Here is a 21318-nt window from a genome sequence, read left to right as displayed (position 1 = left end):
ACAATCTTGAAGTCCTGCAGTCCCTCTCCTGGATGTTTCCTATGTCTGTCCATACCCTTGACTCCTGGCTGGAGCTGTGGGTCGACCAGCTCTACTCTCAGAATTTGCTTGTGCTCACCCAGTCCCAGATCCCAGGCCTTTTCCATGAATCAAGCCAATCTCCCCCCTGGATTGAACAATGTACTGAATGTACTGAGGCAAAACAATTATTGGTTGCTGAGGTTTAAAATTCCCCTGATAGTGTTCGTTTAAATGTTTTTATATTTCTAAGAAGTGCCTGTGAAGTTTGAGCTATGGACTTAAGCCAGTTCTGCAATGTTATTTTTCTGGCCTCTTGAGCTGGTCGCATTCTTTGTAGGTTTATCCAGCAGCTAGGTGGGGCTTTGTCTTTCAGTGTCTGAGCATTGCACTTGGACGTTGTTGGCTGACTGACCTGTCTCATTAAGGGCCTGTCCCACGACCTGCATGCGGCAAGCGCGACCAAACCGGAAGCGGGGGCCGCGCGGAGGTCGAGTGATCCCCGTACAGGGCCGGTCCCACTAGCATGCGACTGCATGCGGCGAGCGCGACCAAACCGGAAGCGGGGGCCACGCGGAGGTAGAGTGAGTGACGTGAAGTTCGAGCGAAGTCCGCGGGAAGTTCGTCCGTAATGTATGGCATCAAGACGCTGCTTACGGCGTCGAGACGCTGCGCACGCCCATCGAGGCGGTGCATAGGGCGTCGAGCCGGCTGCGGGAGATGTGGGAAGATGTGGGAAGAGAAGGTCACATTAATTTACATTCTATTCAATGGGGCAGGCAACCTTCATGGAAGGAACACAAAAAAGCTGGAGAAACTCAGCGGGTGCAGCAGCATCTATGGAGCGAAGGAAATAGGCAACGTTTTGGGCCGAAACCCTTCTTCAGACGTTGCCTATTTCCTCTGCTCCATAGATGCTGCTGCACCCGCTGAGATTCTCCAGCTTTTTTGTGTACCTTCGATTTTCCAGCATCTGCAGTTCCTTCTTAAACCTTCATGGAAGGATAGGCAGCTGTCGTTTTGGGTCTGGACCCTTCTTCAGACTGGTGAAAGGATAACCAGGTGTAGTTTGACCATGATATTCTGCCCTCTCACACCCCCTAGAGGCTGGGAAGAAAATCTTTGTCTTTCTGTTAGCAGCGGTACAGTTATAAACTGTCTTGATTCTCACATGTATTCAGAAGCAGCAGTGACAGAGAGCAAGAATGGGATCGCCACAAAAAGACTGCAAATACTGAAGGGAGTAACAATGGTGTTATTTCCATAATTGTGAGGTTGGAAAATGCTCTGTGCATAGAGATGTCAGTGTGATTGGACACTTTGGTGCCTCGTTGCCTATTCCCACGTGACATGTTCCTGGTTTCTCTGAATATCTACTGAGGGCTGTAGATTTCCCCAGAAAGTCCCACTTCTGCCAGCAGTTGAGAAAAGATGGGCTGTGAAAGCAGTGACATCATGTTTGCAGCATCTGACTAATGCTGAAAAATATCAGCCACTGTAAGCTTGTCTGCCCTGAAGTGTCTGGGCCAATTTCCCAACAGGTCTAATATCACACAGACCAAAAGTCAGATTTCTATTATAAGCCATGCACACAAAATCAGAGGGAAAATCTGTTGAACATTCAGAGGGCAGCAGCACAGTCGTCTTTCTTACAGTTTGGCTTTCTTCCCAACCAATGGTTCAAGCGCTTTTGTTTGCAACATGTGCCTTAATTTTGTTTAACAAAGAAACTGACAAATTACTAAAGAATTGTTAAATGCATTTTATCCAAATTTATCTCTTTTCCGCTGAGAGATCACAAGCCTTAATGTTCAAGATATCTATTCTTTTTTTTTCTCTCCGCTCTAGCAATTCAGGTTTAATCCTGACATCGGGTGCAATCTGTGTGAATTTCACCTCGTGGATGAGTGGGTTTTCCCCTGGTGGCTCCAGTTTCCTCCCACATCCCAGAGATTAATTAGCCATGACAAATTGCCCCAATTTGTGCCCCAAATTGCCCCAAAGTGTGTAGGAGAGTGATGGAATCAGGGAGGAGTTGATTGGAACGTGGCAAGAATAGGTCACAAGAGAAATTACTGAGGGAATGGGATTTCTTGGTGGGCTGGCATAGACTTGGTTGGTCCTGAGAGGAAATACGGACATTTCAAACTACATTGGTACACCAGCAGCAGTTTGTAACAATTATAGAATGCACTTCAGCAAGGCACCAAGGCTCCTTAGAACGTATTTTCTAAACTAATTACCTCTACCAGCTAGAAGGACAAGGGTAGCAAAAGATGTAGGAAGGAACTGTAGATGCTGGTTTAAACCAAAGGTAGACACAAAATGCTGGTGTAACTCAGTGGGACAGACAGCATCTCTGGAGAGAAGGAATGGGCGATGTTTCGGGTCGAGACCCTTCTCCAGACTGATTTCAGGGAAGATTGAGGTACATAGAAAACGAAGTCTAAGGTGTGAAAACAGGGCAAAGGGAATCAGGATCAAGGAAAATGTGGAATAGATCATTATTAACAGGGAGAAGGTAAAAGCTTTATATCGTGGCGGACCCGGAACTGTTTGAGATGGGGGTGGAGGGGCGACTCTGGGTTAAAAGTGGTCAAAAGCATGGGGAACACAACCATTTGGAATTTGCCCTCCTGATGTGGAAATATATAACTATTCTTTCACTGTCGCTAGGTTAAATATCCTGGATTTTTTAAGCCATGCAGCGGTTCAACAAGGTTGCTCACCACCAGCTTATTAATGTCAACTGGAGAAGAGCAATTAAGTCTAGCTCTGCCTGCGAAGTCCACATCCCTTGAATGAGTATATTAAAGCAATGTTTTGTAGCAGGTCCAGGGTAAAAGCCCTTTAAAATCTATCTGCAGGCAATACAGCTGCTGCATACTCTGCATACTCTGCATAAAGACCCCATGAAGAAAGATCCCAGCTCCAATCTTGTCGTGTGGTTGAAATCTCATGGCGTTAACTTTGCTCTTTTCAGTTTTGCCTGATTTCACACAACGTTTCGGGAGATTGGAGCATGTTTTGGCACTATATGATGTGCATCAGTAGATGGATGTTGGAACATGTTGTAACTGCACGAGTCGTTGGTCAGACTGTACGGAATATTGTGCGTAGTTGGCTGTAAGACCGGTTTCGGTGCAGTATGACTCTATGAAGTCCCACTCCAAAGATGTGCAAAAATTTAAACCAATGATCCGGTATAGGACTGAAGGAGTGCTACAATGTCTTTCCATCAAGTTGATATATTGAGTAGCAATGTTACAAAATTTTGAGATTTAAAAAATCAAGTCTGCAATTTATCCCATCAGATAAAGCATAACAATAAGTTTAATTTGACACCAAATTCACTTTCATATCTCAAGTATTAAAAAAGTTCTGACCATTTTCATACTCGGAAATTAGCATCTTGTTCCCTATTGATTTTCAATGGGCATTACAAAAAAGCTGTGATCTTAGATAGTCAAAAGCACATTTCTTAAGGAAAGATTAACATTTTTAAATAGCCTAAGTGTCCAAAGATTATTCACAAATAATTCACAATATAACATGATTTTTATATCTAATTTACATTAATTTATAGGCCAAATGGAAGGAATTTAGTGGTCAATTGCTGTAAATAAATGCCCATTTAAATCGGCTTTCTAGTGGGTTCATGTGGAACGCGCAGGTTTAGAATGTTGACAGCGCGCTGGATTAGTGCCCTCAAATGCCGAGAAAAATACTGGGGGATATAAAAAGCCCAAAATGAGCTACTCGCTATAGAAAATTATAATTATAGGGTTATATACATGCCCCATTTAATGTAAAAATAAGGTACATACCTTTAATTGTTTGCTTTATAAAACCCTGGGGCTGCCAGAGCTTGCGGAATGAACGAGAGCTTTTAAATTTATTATATCTACTCTTCGAGGCCTATAAAACTAATAATAGCTTTTGGGACCGGGTCTTGCAGCGATTCTCCGTTAATGATTTACTAGGCTGAACATCTGCGATTGGAACAGCCTAGTAAAAATCGGGTTTTAAACCCGCCCCCTCCAAACAGCTCCAAAATCACACACAAGGGGAGGGGCAGATGCTCAGCCACGATTCAGGTACGTTTTGTAACATACCTATATTGAGCACCTATTTAACATTTGAAAAGAGAGTGAACTGGTGGCAATAAAATCTAAGTTAATTGGTGCAAGAAATTAGCAAAAATACTCAGAGATTGTATCTTATGTACACCTTTAGTGTTTTTAAGAAAAAATCTTTTGTGTGTATCCAAATGCTGGTAGATACAGTCCTTAAGAATTCCCTCCAACAACTGGCCCTCCACTGACACCAGGACTGGTCTGTAGGTCACTGTCTTGCCCTCACTGACACCTGGATTGGCCTGTAGTTCCCTGGCTGGCCCTCACTGATATATCAATTACTTTCTTAAGTAATGGTCATCTCCTCCTAAGGGTCAGTACGTCATCTCCCCATCTCTTATGGGTGTACACAAAGGCAGCCATGCTGATCTTTAAGGGGACATATCATTTACCTCAACATCCTTTTCCTATAATAAATACTAGACTAAGTGGGAAACGTTGGGTCCCATGTTCACTCGGGAGGGCTGGTCCCCCAATGCAATATTCCACCTCTAATATTGGTGGTGGTGTTGGGGGGGGGGGGGAGCTTTCTGGAGTGCTCGTATGGGTGCTGTGGGCTGAAGGGACTGTTTTCCAGAGGGCTAGTATGTACATTGTTGGCTGAATGGATTCTTGGGCTGGCAGCTCAGTCACTCAGGCCTGGTGGGCTGGCATCTCAGTCACTCAGGCCTGGTGGGCTGGCAGTCACTCAGGCCTGGTGGGCTGGCAGTCACTCAGGGCTGGTGGGCTGGCAGCTCAGTTACTCAGGGCTGGTGGGCTGGCAGCTCAGAAACTGCCAGAAATTCTGCCCAAAACAGGCAAGAGACTCAGAGAGCGAGAGAAGGGAGAGAGGGTGGAGAATCAATTTTAGACATTTTTCATCTTTTTCTGCAGATCACATCAATGAAGGAGGAAAGTCTATCCTGGCCTGGATCTCACAGGGAGCCAATGAAGGGAGGGAGAAAAATACTGGGGCGAGGTTTAATACTTGCAGGGGAATACTTGCTGATGGGCCGAAGGGACTCCTGGGCTACTACAGGCCTGATGGGCTGAAGGGGCTCTTTAAAAAAAAAAAAAATAATAAAAATAAAAAATAAAAATCTGAGTGAAATCTCAGTGAGGCACTTTTTCTGGACTTTTCCTGGCCTGGCACAGGCCTTTTGGGCCAAAATGCACCTCATGGGCTAATAAGGGCATTTGGGGCAAAAAGGACTGGTCTCTCCGCTAATAGGGGCCTTGTGGGCCAAAATTAGTGGTTTCAGGCAGGCCAAACAACTCCATTTCATTTCAATTTCAAGCACAGGGCAGGCCAAACAGCTCATGGCATTTTGATTTCATTTCCATTTCCATTGCAGTTTCAAGCACAGGGCAGACCAAACAACTCATTGCAATGTAATTTTATTTCCATTTCCATTTCCATTGCAGTTTCAAGCACAGGGCAGGCCAAACAACTTATTGCATTTTCATTTCATTTCTATTTCCATTGTAGTTTCAAGGACAGGGCTGGCCAAACAGCTCATTGCATTTTCATTAATGGTAGCAAATCATTTATTGGAAGTACATTGCAGACTCACAGTTCAGTTGATTCACAGCTTAGAATCAGTCGTGGCCTCTCCCTCGCGATCTTCCCGAGTGATTGACTCACGTCCAGGCATCCGGGGTTTTATAGTCCTGCCCCCACCCCCCGGAAGCGGTGTTACCTTCATCGTGGTGATTGACAGGAAACAGGACCAATCAGCTGACCTCGATTGGAAAAATCCTCGGGGCTGCTTCAGCGGAGGAGGACTGTGTAAGATGGCCAAAAATCATAGCGATATAGGGTAGCGTTTTATCTAAAATCAATATACAGCGCAAACAAGAAGTGGTCAAGATGAGACTTTTAGTAATATAGGTAGATACTTGCAGAATATCTTTAGATTTTCCTTTACCTTGCCTGCCAGCTGCATTTCAAGTTCTCTTTTTGCCCTCCTGATTGGTTTCTTAAGTGCACTGCAACACTTATACTCCCAGAGAGATTTGTTTGATCCTGACTGTCCAAGTCTGACGTGCCTAAATGTGCCTCATTTATTTTCCTCACTAGGGCGTCAATATTTCTCGCCAGCCAGATTTCCTAACTTGCCAGCCTTTCCCTTCACCTTAATCGAGACATTCTGTACCTGTACTCTTGCTAACTTGCTTTGGAAAACCTCAAACTTGCTGTCCCATTACCAGAGTTCCCTCTCCCCAGACTTTTACATCTACCTCTGCAGTTCTCTGAAATAACTTGGTCCATAGTTTTCTATGCCATGGCAATTAAAGTGTTTTGTTAATAGTGCATTCAGAATAATCTGGATACTCATTTCATGACCTATTGCATACCTTTTAGACTTTTGGAGATAACACTCCCCTTCTACCCACCGAGTCTGTGCCAACCAGTGATCACCCCATAGACTAACACTATCCTATACACTAAGGAGAATTTCACAATTAACCAAAGCTAACCTACAACGCTGCATGTCTTTTGAGTGTTGGAGGAAACTGGAGCACCTGGAGGAATCCCACACGATCACGGGGAGAACCTACAAACTCCGTACACACAGCAGCCGCAGTCAGGATCAAATCCGGGTACCAACTCTGCCACTGTGCTGCACTAAACTCTCCGACTGCAAGGCAAGGACAAGGCTGCCAGCTGTCAGCTTATGTTCCTGTGGGCAGCAGTGTGTGACGTGGAACCCAGAAGCGAGTGATTACCCTTTGCTCAAAGCTTTCAAATCAAGTTACTTGCCAAAGCACTGGGTGGCAGCCTTTTCTAGCTTTCCGAGCTTGCTGTGTTGGCTATCTCTGTGTAACTTTCATCAACTCAATGTCATATCAGTGCACATGCAACAACATGGCAATAGATGTTGGCAAAGATGAAGCTGGACTTTGGAGCAAGCTCGAGATTGCTGCAGATACTTCTGTTCTGGAGTAGAATTGAAAGTGGTTCTCTGTTTTAAAATATAGTGTTTTCTCACATCTTTTCAGGCTTGCAAATGCAGGCGGCAGTGTTGATTCCATGTAATCTGTTACATATTTCAGCAGATCAAATTTTAAACAATGCTAATACAAATATGAGAAGGTTAGGAGTACATTTCATAGCTTGTGCTTATTCAGATACTCTAAACTCTATCGGACTGACCTGAGAAGTACGTTTAAAAGATTATTGCTGAAGCAAAATACTAAATCGACCTCCATTTGTTTTTTAAAGCATGGTCCTTCAAATGTGTTCATGTTCTGCAAAGGTTATCTCTGTTTCTTGTTGAGGTAAGGGCATAACAGACATTACAGGCATAATGAGGTAAGGTGTCTTGAGGGAGTTTTGAATAGTTTTATTAATAGCAGTAATGAGAATTATTTTGGAAATTAGGTTACCCAGGTTCCCATCTCGATTCTTATTCCTACAGGAATAAAAGCCGAATTGGAACATTTTAATATAAAATGAGATATTAAACTGCAACTTTATTGTGGGCAGGCCACCAACATGCTTGAAGAGCGTCAATTCTTTCTGCTGATATATTCTTCGCCATAACTGGGTCTAAGTCTTGAAGCTGGCCTGTGGGGAGCCATTCATCATTGGGAACCTAGAACATCCTCAACAACTCCGGTCACCCACTCCATGAAATTCTGGAGGGTCAAAGGGGAACAGTAACCGACTCCTCTCCCTGCGCTGTAGAACGGAGCGGTTCAGGCGATCCTTCACCCCTGCAGCCATTAGATTTTATAAAACTGACCGCTAAGCTGCATGGGGATCTTTTGCATTTTTAATAGTTATTTATTGGGTCTTTTTAAGTATTTATTGCTTTCATATACTGTCCATATTTTATTTTATGTAGTTTTTGTCTGCTTTCGTTCTGACTGTGTTGGCTACTGGACATCTAAATTTCCCTGAGGGGATCAATAAAGTATTAAAGCATTATCATCATCATCATCAGAAGTCCCTACCAAGGAATCAAGAGTGTTTAATTGTCATAATGACCGGGGATGGAACACTGAAATTCTTAATTGTTGCAGCTTTACAGGCATAGTAGTGTAACAACACAACAAATAAATATATGGTTATAATAATCCAATAAATTAACAGTGATACTAAGTAACCAGACCACAATAATGCAAACCATCAATCGTACTTACTGATTACCATATATTTGTATGTAGTGCAACCTAAACAAAGTCCTTCGTAGATGGGGTGTTGAGGTAGGTTTGTGGTTAGGGTTCTACAGTGCTGTTCAAGAGGCTGATGGTTGAAGGTTGAATACCAGTCTAAACTGCAGCAATGCCCCCAATTAAAGTTGGAGACATTTTCCAGCAGAATTCAGTAAGAGAGTGATGATTTGGATGATGTGTATAAGCATCCATCCCAGTCTTTTTCCCCAGATGTGATGTGAAAAACAAATCAGCCTGAATATGATTTGGCTGTGAGAGTGAGAAAGTGCTGGAGTAACTCAGCAGGTCAGGCAGCATCTCTGGAAGACATGGGTAGGTGATGTATTTGGGCGGGACCCTTCTTCAAACTGATTGGTATAGCGGGGGAAAAGCTGGAAAAGAGGTGGGGCAGATCTGAAGAAGGGTCTTATCTGAAATGTCACCTATCCATGTTCTCCAGAGATGCTGCCTGACCTACTGAGTTACTCTAAAATAGTTCGTGTTTTTGGGGCGAGACAAAGCCTGGCAAGTGATGGGTGGGTACTGGTGAAAGGGGATCTTGATTGGCAGAGGGAGAGACTGGTACCAACTCCCCCACTCTACAATCAATCTGATGAAGGGTACCAACCTGAAACAGCACCTATCCATATGTTCTAGAGATTCAACCTGACCATTGAGTCAAGTCAAGTCAAGTTTATTCGTCACATACACATACGAGATGTGCAGTGAAATGAAAAGTGCCAATGCTCGCGGACTTTGTGCAAAAAGACAAACAAACAAACAAACTACAAACAGAATGGAACAGAATCACATATTGTGGGCGGAAGGAAAAAGGGAAAAAAACAGCAATTTAAAAAAAAAGCAATAGAGTGGTACACTCCAGCACTTTGCGTTTTCTTTTGTAAACCAGCATCTGCAGTTCCTTGTTTCATCATTATAAGTAACCCTTTATCTTTTATCTGATGTTTTATGGTGCATTGAGGTGCCCTTCTCTTCACAGTGTGAGAACCCGTCATATTTTCCAGGAGGATTCTCAACCAATGACTTTGCTTCTTAAAATGTTTATTCTGTTTTTCAGTCTTGTACATCCTCGAAGACTAAAGATCAAGCCATGAAGTCGGACCATCCAGAAGACAACGAGGTGTTTGGTATGTTCACAATTAGATTTGTTAAAACACTTCCGCAAATCGAATCATCAGTCCATTTATAAGCTATAAGGAAGAATCAATGGAGCTTGCCTATCTTGCTGCTCAATTGTTGGTGAGGATGAATTTGGGATCAATGTTCTTTGTTACATTGACTCCCAAGTCATTGGTAACCTGCTGGGCTCCACCCACAGCCAGTGTTGACAAGGCTCCAGGATAGTCTGGGGTTCACCAGAGGTTGGGCATAAATCACTAGGACATGGAACCAAGGGAACTGTGCAGAGGGATTTCCATTGCAAAATGGTGACTTTTCCCATGTACAAATATTGGTACCTTGGGGAAAGTATTTAATTGGGCAGAGCTGATGGTGGTTATGTCGTTCATGGTCCAGGAGGGCAATCCTAAAGAGGTGGCAACCTGCTCCACCATGGTAGCTTTTCATCAGGAACTAGTCCATTTTAACCTCCTAAATTCAGTCACGAAGCGTAAAGAATGTGCAACTGACTGTCAACGGTGAGAGTGGAGCTTACTGTCAGGAGTAATAGTGAGAGTAGAGTTAACTATCACAGGGAGTAACAGTGAGATTGTGGAGTTGAATGTCAGAAGGAGTAATAGTGAGAGTGGAGCTGACTGCCATGGGCAGTAATGGTGAGAATGTGAAGCTCGGAGCCACGGTGTGGTCCTTGGACATGCAGAGCAGTCTGAGAATGAAGAGCGCAAAGATCATTCTCGTGCTGTTTTATTATTTGTCATTTGATGTTGTGGGAAGATGTTATTGATCAGACTGAAGCTACCCAGGTATCAGGAATATGCAACCACAGCACGTATCCAGGGATTAAGTGGCTGCTTTGCGAAGGCTGTTGGGCGTTTGGGTGGTCACAGCAGAGGGGGTGTTGCCAAGCTGTGGTGTTTGCCATCCTGTCTCTCCTCCTGCACCAGCTCACAGCTTGAAAACACCTGTACTTTCAGCAAGGTACTTTTCCTTCTGAATGAAATTTCTGCTGTGCTACAAATCAAAACAGTGCAGGAATTGGAAGACGAATGGTTCTCTTTTCAGGGCTTCAATTGTGTTGTGCCCAGGGCACCTTCTCCGTCTCTCTACAATGCTACCTGATCCACTGAGTATATACAGAAGTCTCTGCTTCTATAACTTTCAATCTCACTATTGCACAGAGGGTACTGCCAACATTGAGACTGCCACACTGCCCATTTTGGAGCTACTTTATTGTGAAAGTGAAATATCTCTCACGCAGGAAAGATTGCAGTCCACTTTTCAGCCAACAAAATACTCACTACTTACTCCAGTAAAATAGGAAATGCTGTAGCCGAAATGGGAAGACCAAACAGCTGTAGACAGCACTGATTATGTACTAGTTTTGGCTTATCATTGTCCCGTGTCTGAGGTACAGTGAAAGCCTTGGGTTTTTTTCGCGTGGTATCCAGGCAAATTGTACCATGCACGAGTACAATCAGGTAGTGCAAAAGAGATAATAAACAATGCAGAATACAGTGTTGCAGAGAAAGTGCAGGTGAAAAAAAAGTTGCAATGGGGTAGATTGGAAGATCGGGAATACATAATAAGCAGCACTTGCAGGATATGGGTCAAAGATGGACAAATGGGATGAGCTTAGATGTGGTATCTTGGGCCGAAGGGCCTACCTCTGTGCTGCACGACTTTATGCTTTCGCTGGGCTGAAGGAAAGGCTCAGTGGTTCTCCACCGTGAGGTGAGAACATGCCAATACCAATGTATTTGCCAATCCATTGCCAGAGGCCAGCCACAAAATTAAACAGCACCTCATATTTGGCTTAAGATGCTTGAACTTTCCAATTTCAATAATACTTCCCTACTTCCACTCTCCTCCGGCACACTCTGTCTTTTTTTAATCGGCAAATAATCTCATTCCCCTAACAGGCCATTCAGGCTGCTGAGACCATGCACTTACAGTTCCTCTTTCAATAAGGAAGCTGCCTAACTTGCCTGTTTACCTTTCGGTTCTGTATTTCAGGAGCATACCATGCACAGCTGTGCCATGCTCATTTTCACTATAATTCAGAATTTTGCTCCAGATTGTTGCATTTTCATTGTGTGGGGGGATGAAATTTAATTAATGTAAATGAGTGCTTGATGGCCAGACTATTGACTAGGAATGTTACAATATTTAGATTTAAAAAAAAAATCAAGCCTGTAATTTATCCCATCAGATAAAGGATAAAAATAACTTTAATTTGATACCTAATTCACTTTCATATCTTCAGTATTAAAAAGTTATGGCCATTTTCATATTCGGAAATTAGCATCTTGTTCCCTATTGCTTTTCCATTGACTTAACACAAAAGCTGTGATCGAGGACAGTCAAAAGCCAGTAACTTTCATAAAAAATTAAGAGAACTGAATGAAAATTTCAGTTATTAAAGATTGAAGCATTCTGAAACAAATATGAAACATCTTAATTGGATGACCTGAAATTAAAGCATATAATTAGTTAATTACCTAATTGTAGCTAATTACAAAATTGATCGATGTGACGGAAATAGACTGCCTTGAAAATTAAAAAATGTGACATTCTCAAGATCAGAACTTTAATATTATTGTATTATATGCTGTAAGTTATAAGTAAATAAATTACAATTTCTAGCAATAGACCAAGTCTTTATGGAGAAGATCAGTTGCTAGCTGGTACATTGGCATATCATAATCAGTAGCATCATCATACTCCTCAGATTGTAACGAATAAGCAACGCTGTACACCTTGTTTTACCTCAACTTTTCAATGTTGGCATTGTAAACTACAGGTTTTTGCTCTTCAAACCACACATGACATCCCTTTCTGCCCACTACTTTCCCACTAGGATTGTTCTGTATATTATCACATTTGAAGTAGTCCAAATTCGGATAATCTAAGTGCCGCCGGGCAACCTAAATGCTGACTCGTTTTGCCCGGCTTGGCAATCAAATACTGGTTTATACCGATAGATACAAAAAACTGGAGTAACTCCGCGGGTCAGGCAGCATCTCTGGAGAATAGGAACGTGACGTTTCGTGTCGGCGGCGGCGGCTGTATTCGTCTAATATCTTTGATTGTGGGGCAAAGATACTAGGTGCGTGGTGACGAAGGGTCAAAGCGAATGACGGGCCCCGAACAGCGGCAACAGCGGCCGCGATAGCGGCTCCATCGCCTCCTCCTCCCACACCCCGCCCGGCGGAAAGAACCTCCCTCTCTCCCTCCTCCCTGCCTCGGCGTGCGGGAAGGGGTTGTGAAAGCGCCGTTGGCGGATTTGCGGCCGCTATCTCCCTGATAACGGCGGCTGCTTGCAAATCCGCCAACGGTGCTTTCACAACCCCTCCCGCACGCCGAGGTTGGGAGGAGGGAGGAGAGGGAGACGGAGGCGGAAGCCTCCTTCTGCCGTCTGAAGCAGCTGCACGACAGATCCTATAGCTATAGGATCTTTGAGCTGCACCGCTCGGCCCCGCACCTTCCTGTCGGCTGGCGGTGGCGTGGAGGCGGCGGCAGATTGGGGTTGGACAGGGACGGCCAAGGCAACGGGGCGATGTTGTCCCAGGAGCGCTGACCTTCCTTCCTCCCCACCTCCTCTGCACCTTCCACCCCACCCTCTCTCTCTCTCTCTCTCTCTCTCTCTCTTGTACGCCCCCCTCCACCCCTCTTATCCTGGGACCCCTCCTCTCAATCCCGCACTGATCCCCAATCCCTCCTCCTCAATTCAGTCCTCACTGACATCCCATGTCCTCCCCTCCCCATCTACCCCCCCCCTCCCCCAATCTATTCATCACCCTACCCACCTTGCATTGAATCTCCTGCCCAGCCCCCCCCCCCCCCCCCCCCCCCCCGTCCCACCAATCCTACACTGGTCCCCCAATTCATCCTGTACAGACCCCCCTTCCTATCCATCCTGCACTTCTCCCCCCATTCATACTGCACTGATCCTCCCATTCATCCCGCACTGACTCCATTTACCCTGCTGCATCAATCCCCCTCCATCCATCCTGTAGTGATCCCCCATTCATCCTATACTGAACCCCTCATGCATCCTGTACTGATCCCCTCATTCATCCGGTACTGATCCCCCATTCATCCTGTAGTGATTTCCCATTCATCCTGTAGTGATTTCCCATTCATCCTGCACAGACCCTCTGAACCACAGTCCTGACCCCCCTCCCCCCATTCATCCTGTGCTGACCCCCCCCGCCCCCCCACCAATCCATCCTGTATTGATCCCCCCCCCCCCATTCAAGAAGAATGGGAGGAACAGTTTGAAGAAGAGTCTTGACCCGAAACATTGCATATTTCCTTAGCTCCATAAATGCTGCCTCACCCGCTAAATTTCTCCAGCATTTTAGTCTACCCCCATTCATCCTGTACTGATCCTCCCCATCCTTCCCGTACTGACATCTCCCCTCACAATTTTACCTACTCCAACCAACACGTACTAATTCACCTGCCTCAATCCACCAATCCGCACCTATTGGCTTCTCAACGCTGCACTCCCTCATTAGCAAGAATGTCCTTTCTCAAATTTGGAGACCAAAACTGCACACAATACTCCAGGTGCGGTCTCACTAAGGCCCTGTATGACTGGACTTTGCTCCTATACTCAACTCCTCTTGTTATGAAGGCCAACATGCCATTCACTTTCTTCACTGCCTGCTGTACCAGCATGCCTACTTTCAGAGACTGATGAACAAGGATCCCCAGATCTCTTGTTCTTCCCCTTTTTCCAACTTGACACCATTTAGATAATAATCTGCCTTCCTGTTTTTGCCACGAAATTGGATAACCTCACATTTATCCACATTAAACTGCATCTGCCACTCACCCAACCTGTCCAAGTCATCCTGCATCCTCATAGCATCCTCCTCGCAGTTCACCGTGCCACCCAGCTTTGTGTCATATGCAAATTTGCTAATGTTACTTTTAATCCTTTCATCTATGGGCCGAAGGGCCTGTTCCATACTATTACTCTGCAAAAAGCAAAGAGACGTTGGGAATTTTGGGAATTTTGAATTTTCGAACAGCTTCTTCCCTGCTGTTATTAGACTCTTGAACAGACCTCACATACGTCTAGGATCTCTTCCTGATTTTCCAATCTACTTTATTACAGCTGCTGCACTTTTTTTAGCCTGCACTATCTCTGTAGCTGTAAAATTATATTTTGTTTATTTTCTCTTTTGCACTACATGATGTACTAAGTGTGGGATAACTTGCCTGGACAACATGCAAAACTAACCTTCTCAGTACATCAGAGTACACATGACAATGATAAATTGGCTCAATATCAATAAAAAATCTTTACTTTCTGGACTTCATTCACACCCACGTTCTCCTTGGTGATTTCTGTCTCTACTATAGCTGGAAAGTTGGATCTTAAACGTTCCTCTTTTCTGCCAACTTGTGTTAACTAAAAATATCTTAAGCTGTTTGTTGTATTGAGCTCATAACCAAGGATGTTCTTTCTGCCTGTTAGTGGACAGACTAGCATTTTAATAATGCCCTTTACAGACTGAAAACATCTGTTAAAGCACTTAAACATGCACTTGGTGTAATGACATTGGAACCACAGCAGCCAATATTTACACAGTTGGCTTCAATACGAATGTGTAGGAAGGAACTGCAGATGCTGGTTTACACCGAAGATAGACACTAAATGCTGGAGTCACTCAGCGGGACAGACAGCATCTTTGGAGAGAAGGAATGGGTAGCGTTTCGGGTTGAGACCCTTCTTCAGATTGTCTATCTTCTAGCTCCAATACAATATTGGTTGGTTGGCCTGTTTTAATAATGTTGATTGAGGGGTAAATGTAGAATAAGATACCTCATCTTATCTTCAGAGTACCACCCTGGAAAATGTTATAAACTTAGTTTAATCTCTTTGCAAGGAAATAATACCGCCGGCAATGTGTCACTCTTTCAGGACTGCATTGGCGTGTCTGCTTAGATCTTTGAGCTCGAGTCACTTGTACCTACAGCCTCCTTATTTCCTATTTCTTTTCAACATAAAAGGCAATAAAAGGCTATCTATCTATCTATCTATCTATCTATCTATCTATCTATCTATAGGAAGCCATTCTCTACATTGAGTCTATGAGTCACAGAGAAAAACCATTATAGAGGGAATTTGCACTGTTTAGCCCCTGTCCCTCTTAGGAAACCTGAACGGAAACCTCTGGTGACTTTGCGCCCCACCCAAGGTTTCCGTGCGGTTCCCGAAGGTTTTTGTCAGTCTCCCTACCTGCTTCCACTACCTGCACCTGGCAAGCACCTGCAACCTCCAGGAACCGCACGGAAACCTTGGGTGGGGCGCAAAGTCTCCAGAGGTTTCCGTTCAGGTTTCGTAAGTGGGACAGGGGCATTATGAGGAGAAACACCACAAAGACAGCACCCAAGGTCAGGAGCAGACCCAGGTCTCTGGTGCTGTGAGGCAGTGGCTCAACCAGCTGGACTCGTGGACCACACATCCTATCCTGTATAGACACCCAGCCCCCATTACTTTAGGTACAGTTAGGCCTTGCTACACTTGTGGGAGAGAGCAGTTGCATCAATTTGTAATTACACTTCTCGATGTTCTTAGCCAGGAATGCGGAGGTGTGATCCTGTCACATTCTTTGCACCAAATGTGTGGCCTGTGAGTTAGCATTCACTAGTTTGCAGGTTAATCTTGTGTGATGTTGTCACCAATTTTGTGTTTTGTATAGTTAAAGGGAGAAGCAATCAGTGCACCGAAGGGAAATTAAAAGTTATTTTAACCCTTAATGTTATTAGAGAAAGAGCTAACTTTTATTTATCTCCTTTACTGGGCAAATCAACTCAAGGTTTCACTTAAATGTTCATCGGGAAAATATGGCACCAATAATGGCGATGCTGGAATAATGGCGATGGTGACAAAAAAAAAGATCAAGTATTTATATTTAAAGGAGTGTCTTTGAAGGAAAAAAGAGGTTCAAGAGTATTCTTCGGCTTAGGGTCTTGACAGCAAACGTTGTGGCTCCAAGTGGTGGAGTGATTTTAAATTTGCGGATGATCAGGAGGCTGGAATTTGAGGAAAACAGGATCGTGTGTGGCTTTTAGGGCAAGAGTTCAGTGGGCGGCTGAGCCACTGAGGGATTTGAAAACAAGAATGAAGAGTTTGAAATGGTGGATGAGGCTTAACTGCGATCCAATGTAGATGAACGAGCCTGGACAGAGGCTATTAGGCAATGCATGTTAGGATTCAGGTAGTCGATCTTTATCATCAAATTTGATTTTTCACATCAATTACTTTTTTATTCTAATCACGTTCACAAGTTATAGTAGAATTACTGTAGGCCATTAGGCCCATTGAGTCCACTCCGCCATTCAATCATGGCTGATCGCCACCTCCAGATTTTACTGGAACTTTGTCCATATCCTTTTATGCCTTGACAATTCCAGCGCTCCTCCAGATACTACTTAAGTATTCAGTATCTGCCCCCACCATCCCCCTCGGGCAGGTGCTAAAGATTCTCTTTTGAACTGCTATTGTCCTTTCCGGGGGTGTTGAAACTCTGGATTACGTATGGCTGAGATTGGTGGAGGACAGATCATTAGACATTCTTAAAATGGAATTGGGAAAATATCTGTGGAGCGGAGGGTTTTGGAAATGTGGCACTGAAGAAGAATTAAGGGAGGAAATGGATCTGGAATAAACATAATGAATGGTGGGACAGGCTCGAGGGGCCAGATGGCCTACTCCTGCTCATATTTTCTTGTGTTCTAACGTGGAAGTTGAGTAAATGTGAGCATGCAACTTGTAGCCTTTACTCAACTTCCACTGTCTTCTGTTAGAGAGATCTTCAAACCTCAACACTCCTCAGCTCTGCGTTTAATGTATGACCTGACTTAATTTCCTCTAGTCTGCCCCATCATTCTTGATTCCCCCAAATGTCTGTACTGTTCCCATGGAGGCCTTCTTGCATTTTCAACATTTCAGTCAGATTATTTATACTTGAGGGTGTGGGAGCCAAGCATGCGAACACAAGTTATCCTTCGAGATTCTGGAATAACTATCAATCTGTTTGCACACACTTGGAGGTCAACATAATCAAAACATGCTGCAAAAATAGATGGCGTCTGGACAACTGAAATATCACTTATTACGTCGGAGAAACCATGCATAGACTGCGTCAAAGCACTGAAAGATATGGGGCGACAATGGATAAGATGAGTTGATGTTGAGTTGTGATCTCAACAATTGTTGGAGCAAGTCAGGGTGACCTCCCAGTCCAATTGAAGTCCAGATCTCCCTGCTTCTCCTGGCATCCCTGCACGATCATCTTAGGAGATCATGTGGAATTAATCCATCCTTCCCGTCTCTCATTTCCAAGACAGTTGATGCAAAACAGAAAAAGCCCCCTGTTTTGCAACTATTGCTTTTGTTGGTCTCGAGCATGGATTCCACATGGTGAAACTATCCAGTGCTTTAAGGTTACAGGGCTGCTGGTTTGGTATTCAGGCATAGAAGAGCTGTGATTTCCCCACTCCCACCAAGCCTCCAAGTTAATAATTCAGAGGGAATGATTAACTTGGAGGGGAGGGGAATCACAGCTCTTTTATGTGTGCATAATCTTCTTAGATCAGTTATCTTTGCCATCTCCTGCCCTGTGCTTCTCAATTCATATCAACTCTTCCTGCCTCGTGGCTAAATTCAATTATTTACAGTCATAAGACATTATTGAAATCTGAAGTGGCTCTAGGAATAGAGGATGTTATGATTATTGAATGAACTGAAGGTTGGAATGACGAGGCTAGTAGTTAGAGTAGGTTCAAACTCAAGTTTAGGATTGGAACAGAGACTATCATTAAAATGTAAAGTTCTGCAGGTGTTTGACAGTGTGAAAGTAGAGAGGAGGCCTCCCCAGTCCGGGGGTACTGACTTGTGGGGGCCTCAAACGGAGGTCTCGGGATCCATTTAGGAATTAAATGAGAAGAGCTCTTCACGAGGGGGGCGGATCCATGAATCTCTCCCATTGAAGGCTCTGGAAGCCAGGTTACAATATATAGTTTAAGAAAGACAAAGGTTTCTAGGTACGACATAAAGGAGCTTGGGAAGAGTACAGAAATATAGTGTTGAGACGAAAGATCAGCGATGATGATATTGGATGGGAAGCAGATTCAACAGCCTAATCCTGCTCTATTCAATGTTTTTATGTAGCCTTGCAGCCATCTACAATGTAATGTGTTTATTGTTCCAACATTTTATTTTTATCTCGTCTGCATTCAATTCCAGAGTCCCATTGTGCAGCTTTCATTTCTTGGAGAACACCAGCTTATTCAAAATTCTGCACAGACTCTCCACCCACCACCCTTGTCCTCATTATGTAGCTGTTCCATGTTCTTCAGTGGCTCACAATCGAAAACCTCTGAGTCTTTCTTTCAATCCTCTGAGTCTAATCCTCTCAACCTCACTGACCCCTGACTCTGTCCTTCTGTGCATCTCCACCCCATTGCCACAATTGATGGCCAGACCCCCAGGCCCAGTTCTAATACAAAGTCTCAACTCTGCTTCACTCTCCGCAGATGCTGCCTGGCTTGCTGAGCATTTCCACCGTTTTCTTTTGTTATTTCAGATTCCCAGCATCTGGAGTTTTCTTTTTGATTTCCACACTTTGGGATTCTCCCTGGAGACCTCTGTTTCCACCCACCAACCTCCTCAAAGCAAGTTCTCCGAATAAGTCTGTCTTTTTTTTTGACCTTCTTATTTTTCTGGCTCGTGATCTTTTCCCTGAATTCCCTGAATTCACATCATGGAGATCTCTGAAGGTTTTCTTCACTTTTGGCACATTGGCAGTGGCTCTGCAACAAGCATTGTATTGATCCTCAGCAGAACTGATTTGGAAGGTGAGAGGGTTTTTGTCAGTCTCCCTACCAGCTTCCACCACCTGCAACCTCCGGCAACCACCTGCAACCTCCGGGAACCGCACGGAAACCTTGGGTGGGGCGCAAAGTCTCCAGAGGTTTCCGTTCAGGTTTCCTAAGTGGGACAGGGGCATTACTCATCTTCATGGTTTTATCTCCATCCTACAAAAGGACACGGTGCTGGTGAAACAGCAATCGAGCAGCATCTCTGGAGAACATGGATAGGTGACACTTGGTGTACAAATCAGCATCTGCATTTCTTTATTTCTAACTCTATCCCTGCAGGTTATACTGTATCCTGTGCTTCTAACAGAATATGGTTTTACTTACAAAATTCTTAAGGGGTTGGACAGGCTAGATGCAGGAAGATTGCTCCCGATGTTGGGGAAGTCCAGGACAAGGGGTCACAGCTTAAGGATAAGGGGGAAATCCTTTAAAACCGAGATGAGAAGAACCTTTTTTCACACAGAGAGTGGTGAATCTCTGGAACTCTCTGCCGCAGAGGGTAGTCGAGGCCAGTTCATTGGCTATATTTAAGAGGGAGTTAGATGTGGCTCTTGTGGCTAAGGCGATCAGAGGGTATGGAGAGAAGGCAGGTACGGGATACTGAGTTGGATGATCAGCCATGATCATATTGAATGGCGGTGCAGGCTCGAAGGGCCGAATGGCCTACTCCTGCACCTAATTTCTATGTTTCTATGGTGAGATATCTGCTTTTTCCACCCTTTCTGGCAGTGAATGCCATAAGGGATGAATTTCTCCCCAACTCCCTGCCAATCCTCTTATCCCCCTCTGTCGTGTGAAAATAGATTTGATTTATTCACTTAATCTTGATCTTTCACCATATTATGCACCAGATTAAATCATCCCTTGCCTGTCACAGCTCTAAAAAAATAATCCTGACAAGTCTTCCTTTGCAAGAAAACTGCCCCATCCTTGACAGCACATTGGGGGAGGATGCAAATAAGATTTATCAATGTTTTCACAAACTTCCCTGAAGGCAACAAAGCAATCAGTGTTTTTTCTCTCTCTGAAAAGCTCTGAGAAACAATAATTTTAAAACTAGGTTTTGTGTTTTGTTTCTGTATTGTATTTGAAGAAAATAATTCTTGGCTTGCACCTGACCATACCTCACTGAGCTGACCACATCCACACTCTCCAATGGAAGGAAATAACCATTGAGGCAAATGAGTGAGCACAGTAGTTAGCAGAGACTATCACACTTATTGGAGTCTTAAGTGATCCTGTGGCAACTGAGTATTAAAGGAATGTTTCAGATTGTCATCAGTGGTCAAATATGGAGATGACTACTGTGATTGATTGCAGGTGAGGATGGGGAAGGCTTTGTTGGGAATCTCCAGAGCAGTGGTTTGGGGAATGTCTATCCAGCAGATTGGGGTTGAGAACAGTCTCAGACCTTGGGGGGGGGGGGGGAATTTACAAATACTTGTGATGCAATCTGCAACATCGCCAGGACAATGGGCCTTTGTGACCAAGTTAAGAGCTCAACATTTATTACAACTTTAGACTTGAATCATGAAAAATGACATCAGAAACATGGCGACTCTTGTACACTGTCACAGTGCACTATTCATATACATTTGTACTAAACTGTGATTGTGCTTATGTATGGCGATATTTTTACAGAATTATATGCAAAAAGGTGTTTCACTGTCCTTGTTACAATAAAGTACCATTGAAGCATTATAGAGTTGGGTACACGAGCAGACTGGTTATTTCGATCACTGTAGCTTGCGCTGGGTGATTTGTTCACCAAAAACAAAGGGTGCATGTGGTGGAAATGAGATAGAAAATGTGGCCTTGTGATTGATTATTATCTGCATGAATCTGGCTGTGGGCTTTGTGGTCCATCTGAAATTAAATTGAAAAATGTTGGAAGCACTCAGCAAGCCAGGCAGCATCTGTGGAGACACAAATGGTTATTTGTTTGAGTCAATGACCTCTCATCAGAACTTGATCAAAGTAAGGC

The 21318-nt window shown here is 44.0% G+C and overlaps 1 protein-coding gene across 3 annotated transcripts in view; it reads left to right on the top strand.

The window, feature by feature from the left end:
- Positions 1–21318, top strand: part of mbpa (myelin basic protein a) — a 156306-nt gene that overhangs the window by 65859 nt on the left and 69129 nt on the right. For all 3 annotated transcript variants that reach the window (XM_055634755.1, XM_055634757.1, XM_055634756.1), the window contains one exon: positions 9373–9442. In XM_055634755.1, coding sequence (XP_055490730.1) covers positions 9373–9442 — 70 coding nt within the window. The remainder of the gene's footprint in view (positions 1–9372; positions 9443–21318) is intronic.

This window comes from Leucoraja erinacea, chromosome 4 (genome assembly GCF_028641065.1).
Source record: "Leucoraja erinacea ecotype New England chromosome 4, Leri_hhj_1, whole genome shotgun sequence".
NCBI lineage: Eukaryota > Metazoa > Chordata > Chondrichthyes > Rajiformes > Rajidae > Leucoraja > Leucoraja erinaceus.
The sequence above is the reverse complement of the archived record's forward strand: the minus strand, read 5'-3'. Positions and strand labels throughout refer to the sequence as shown.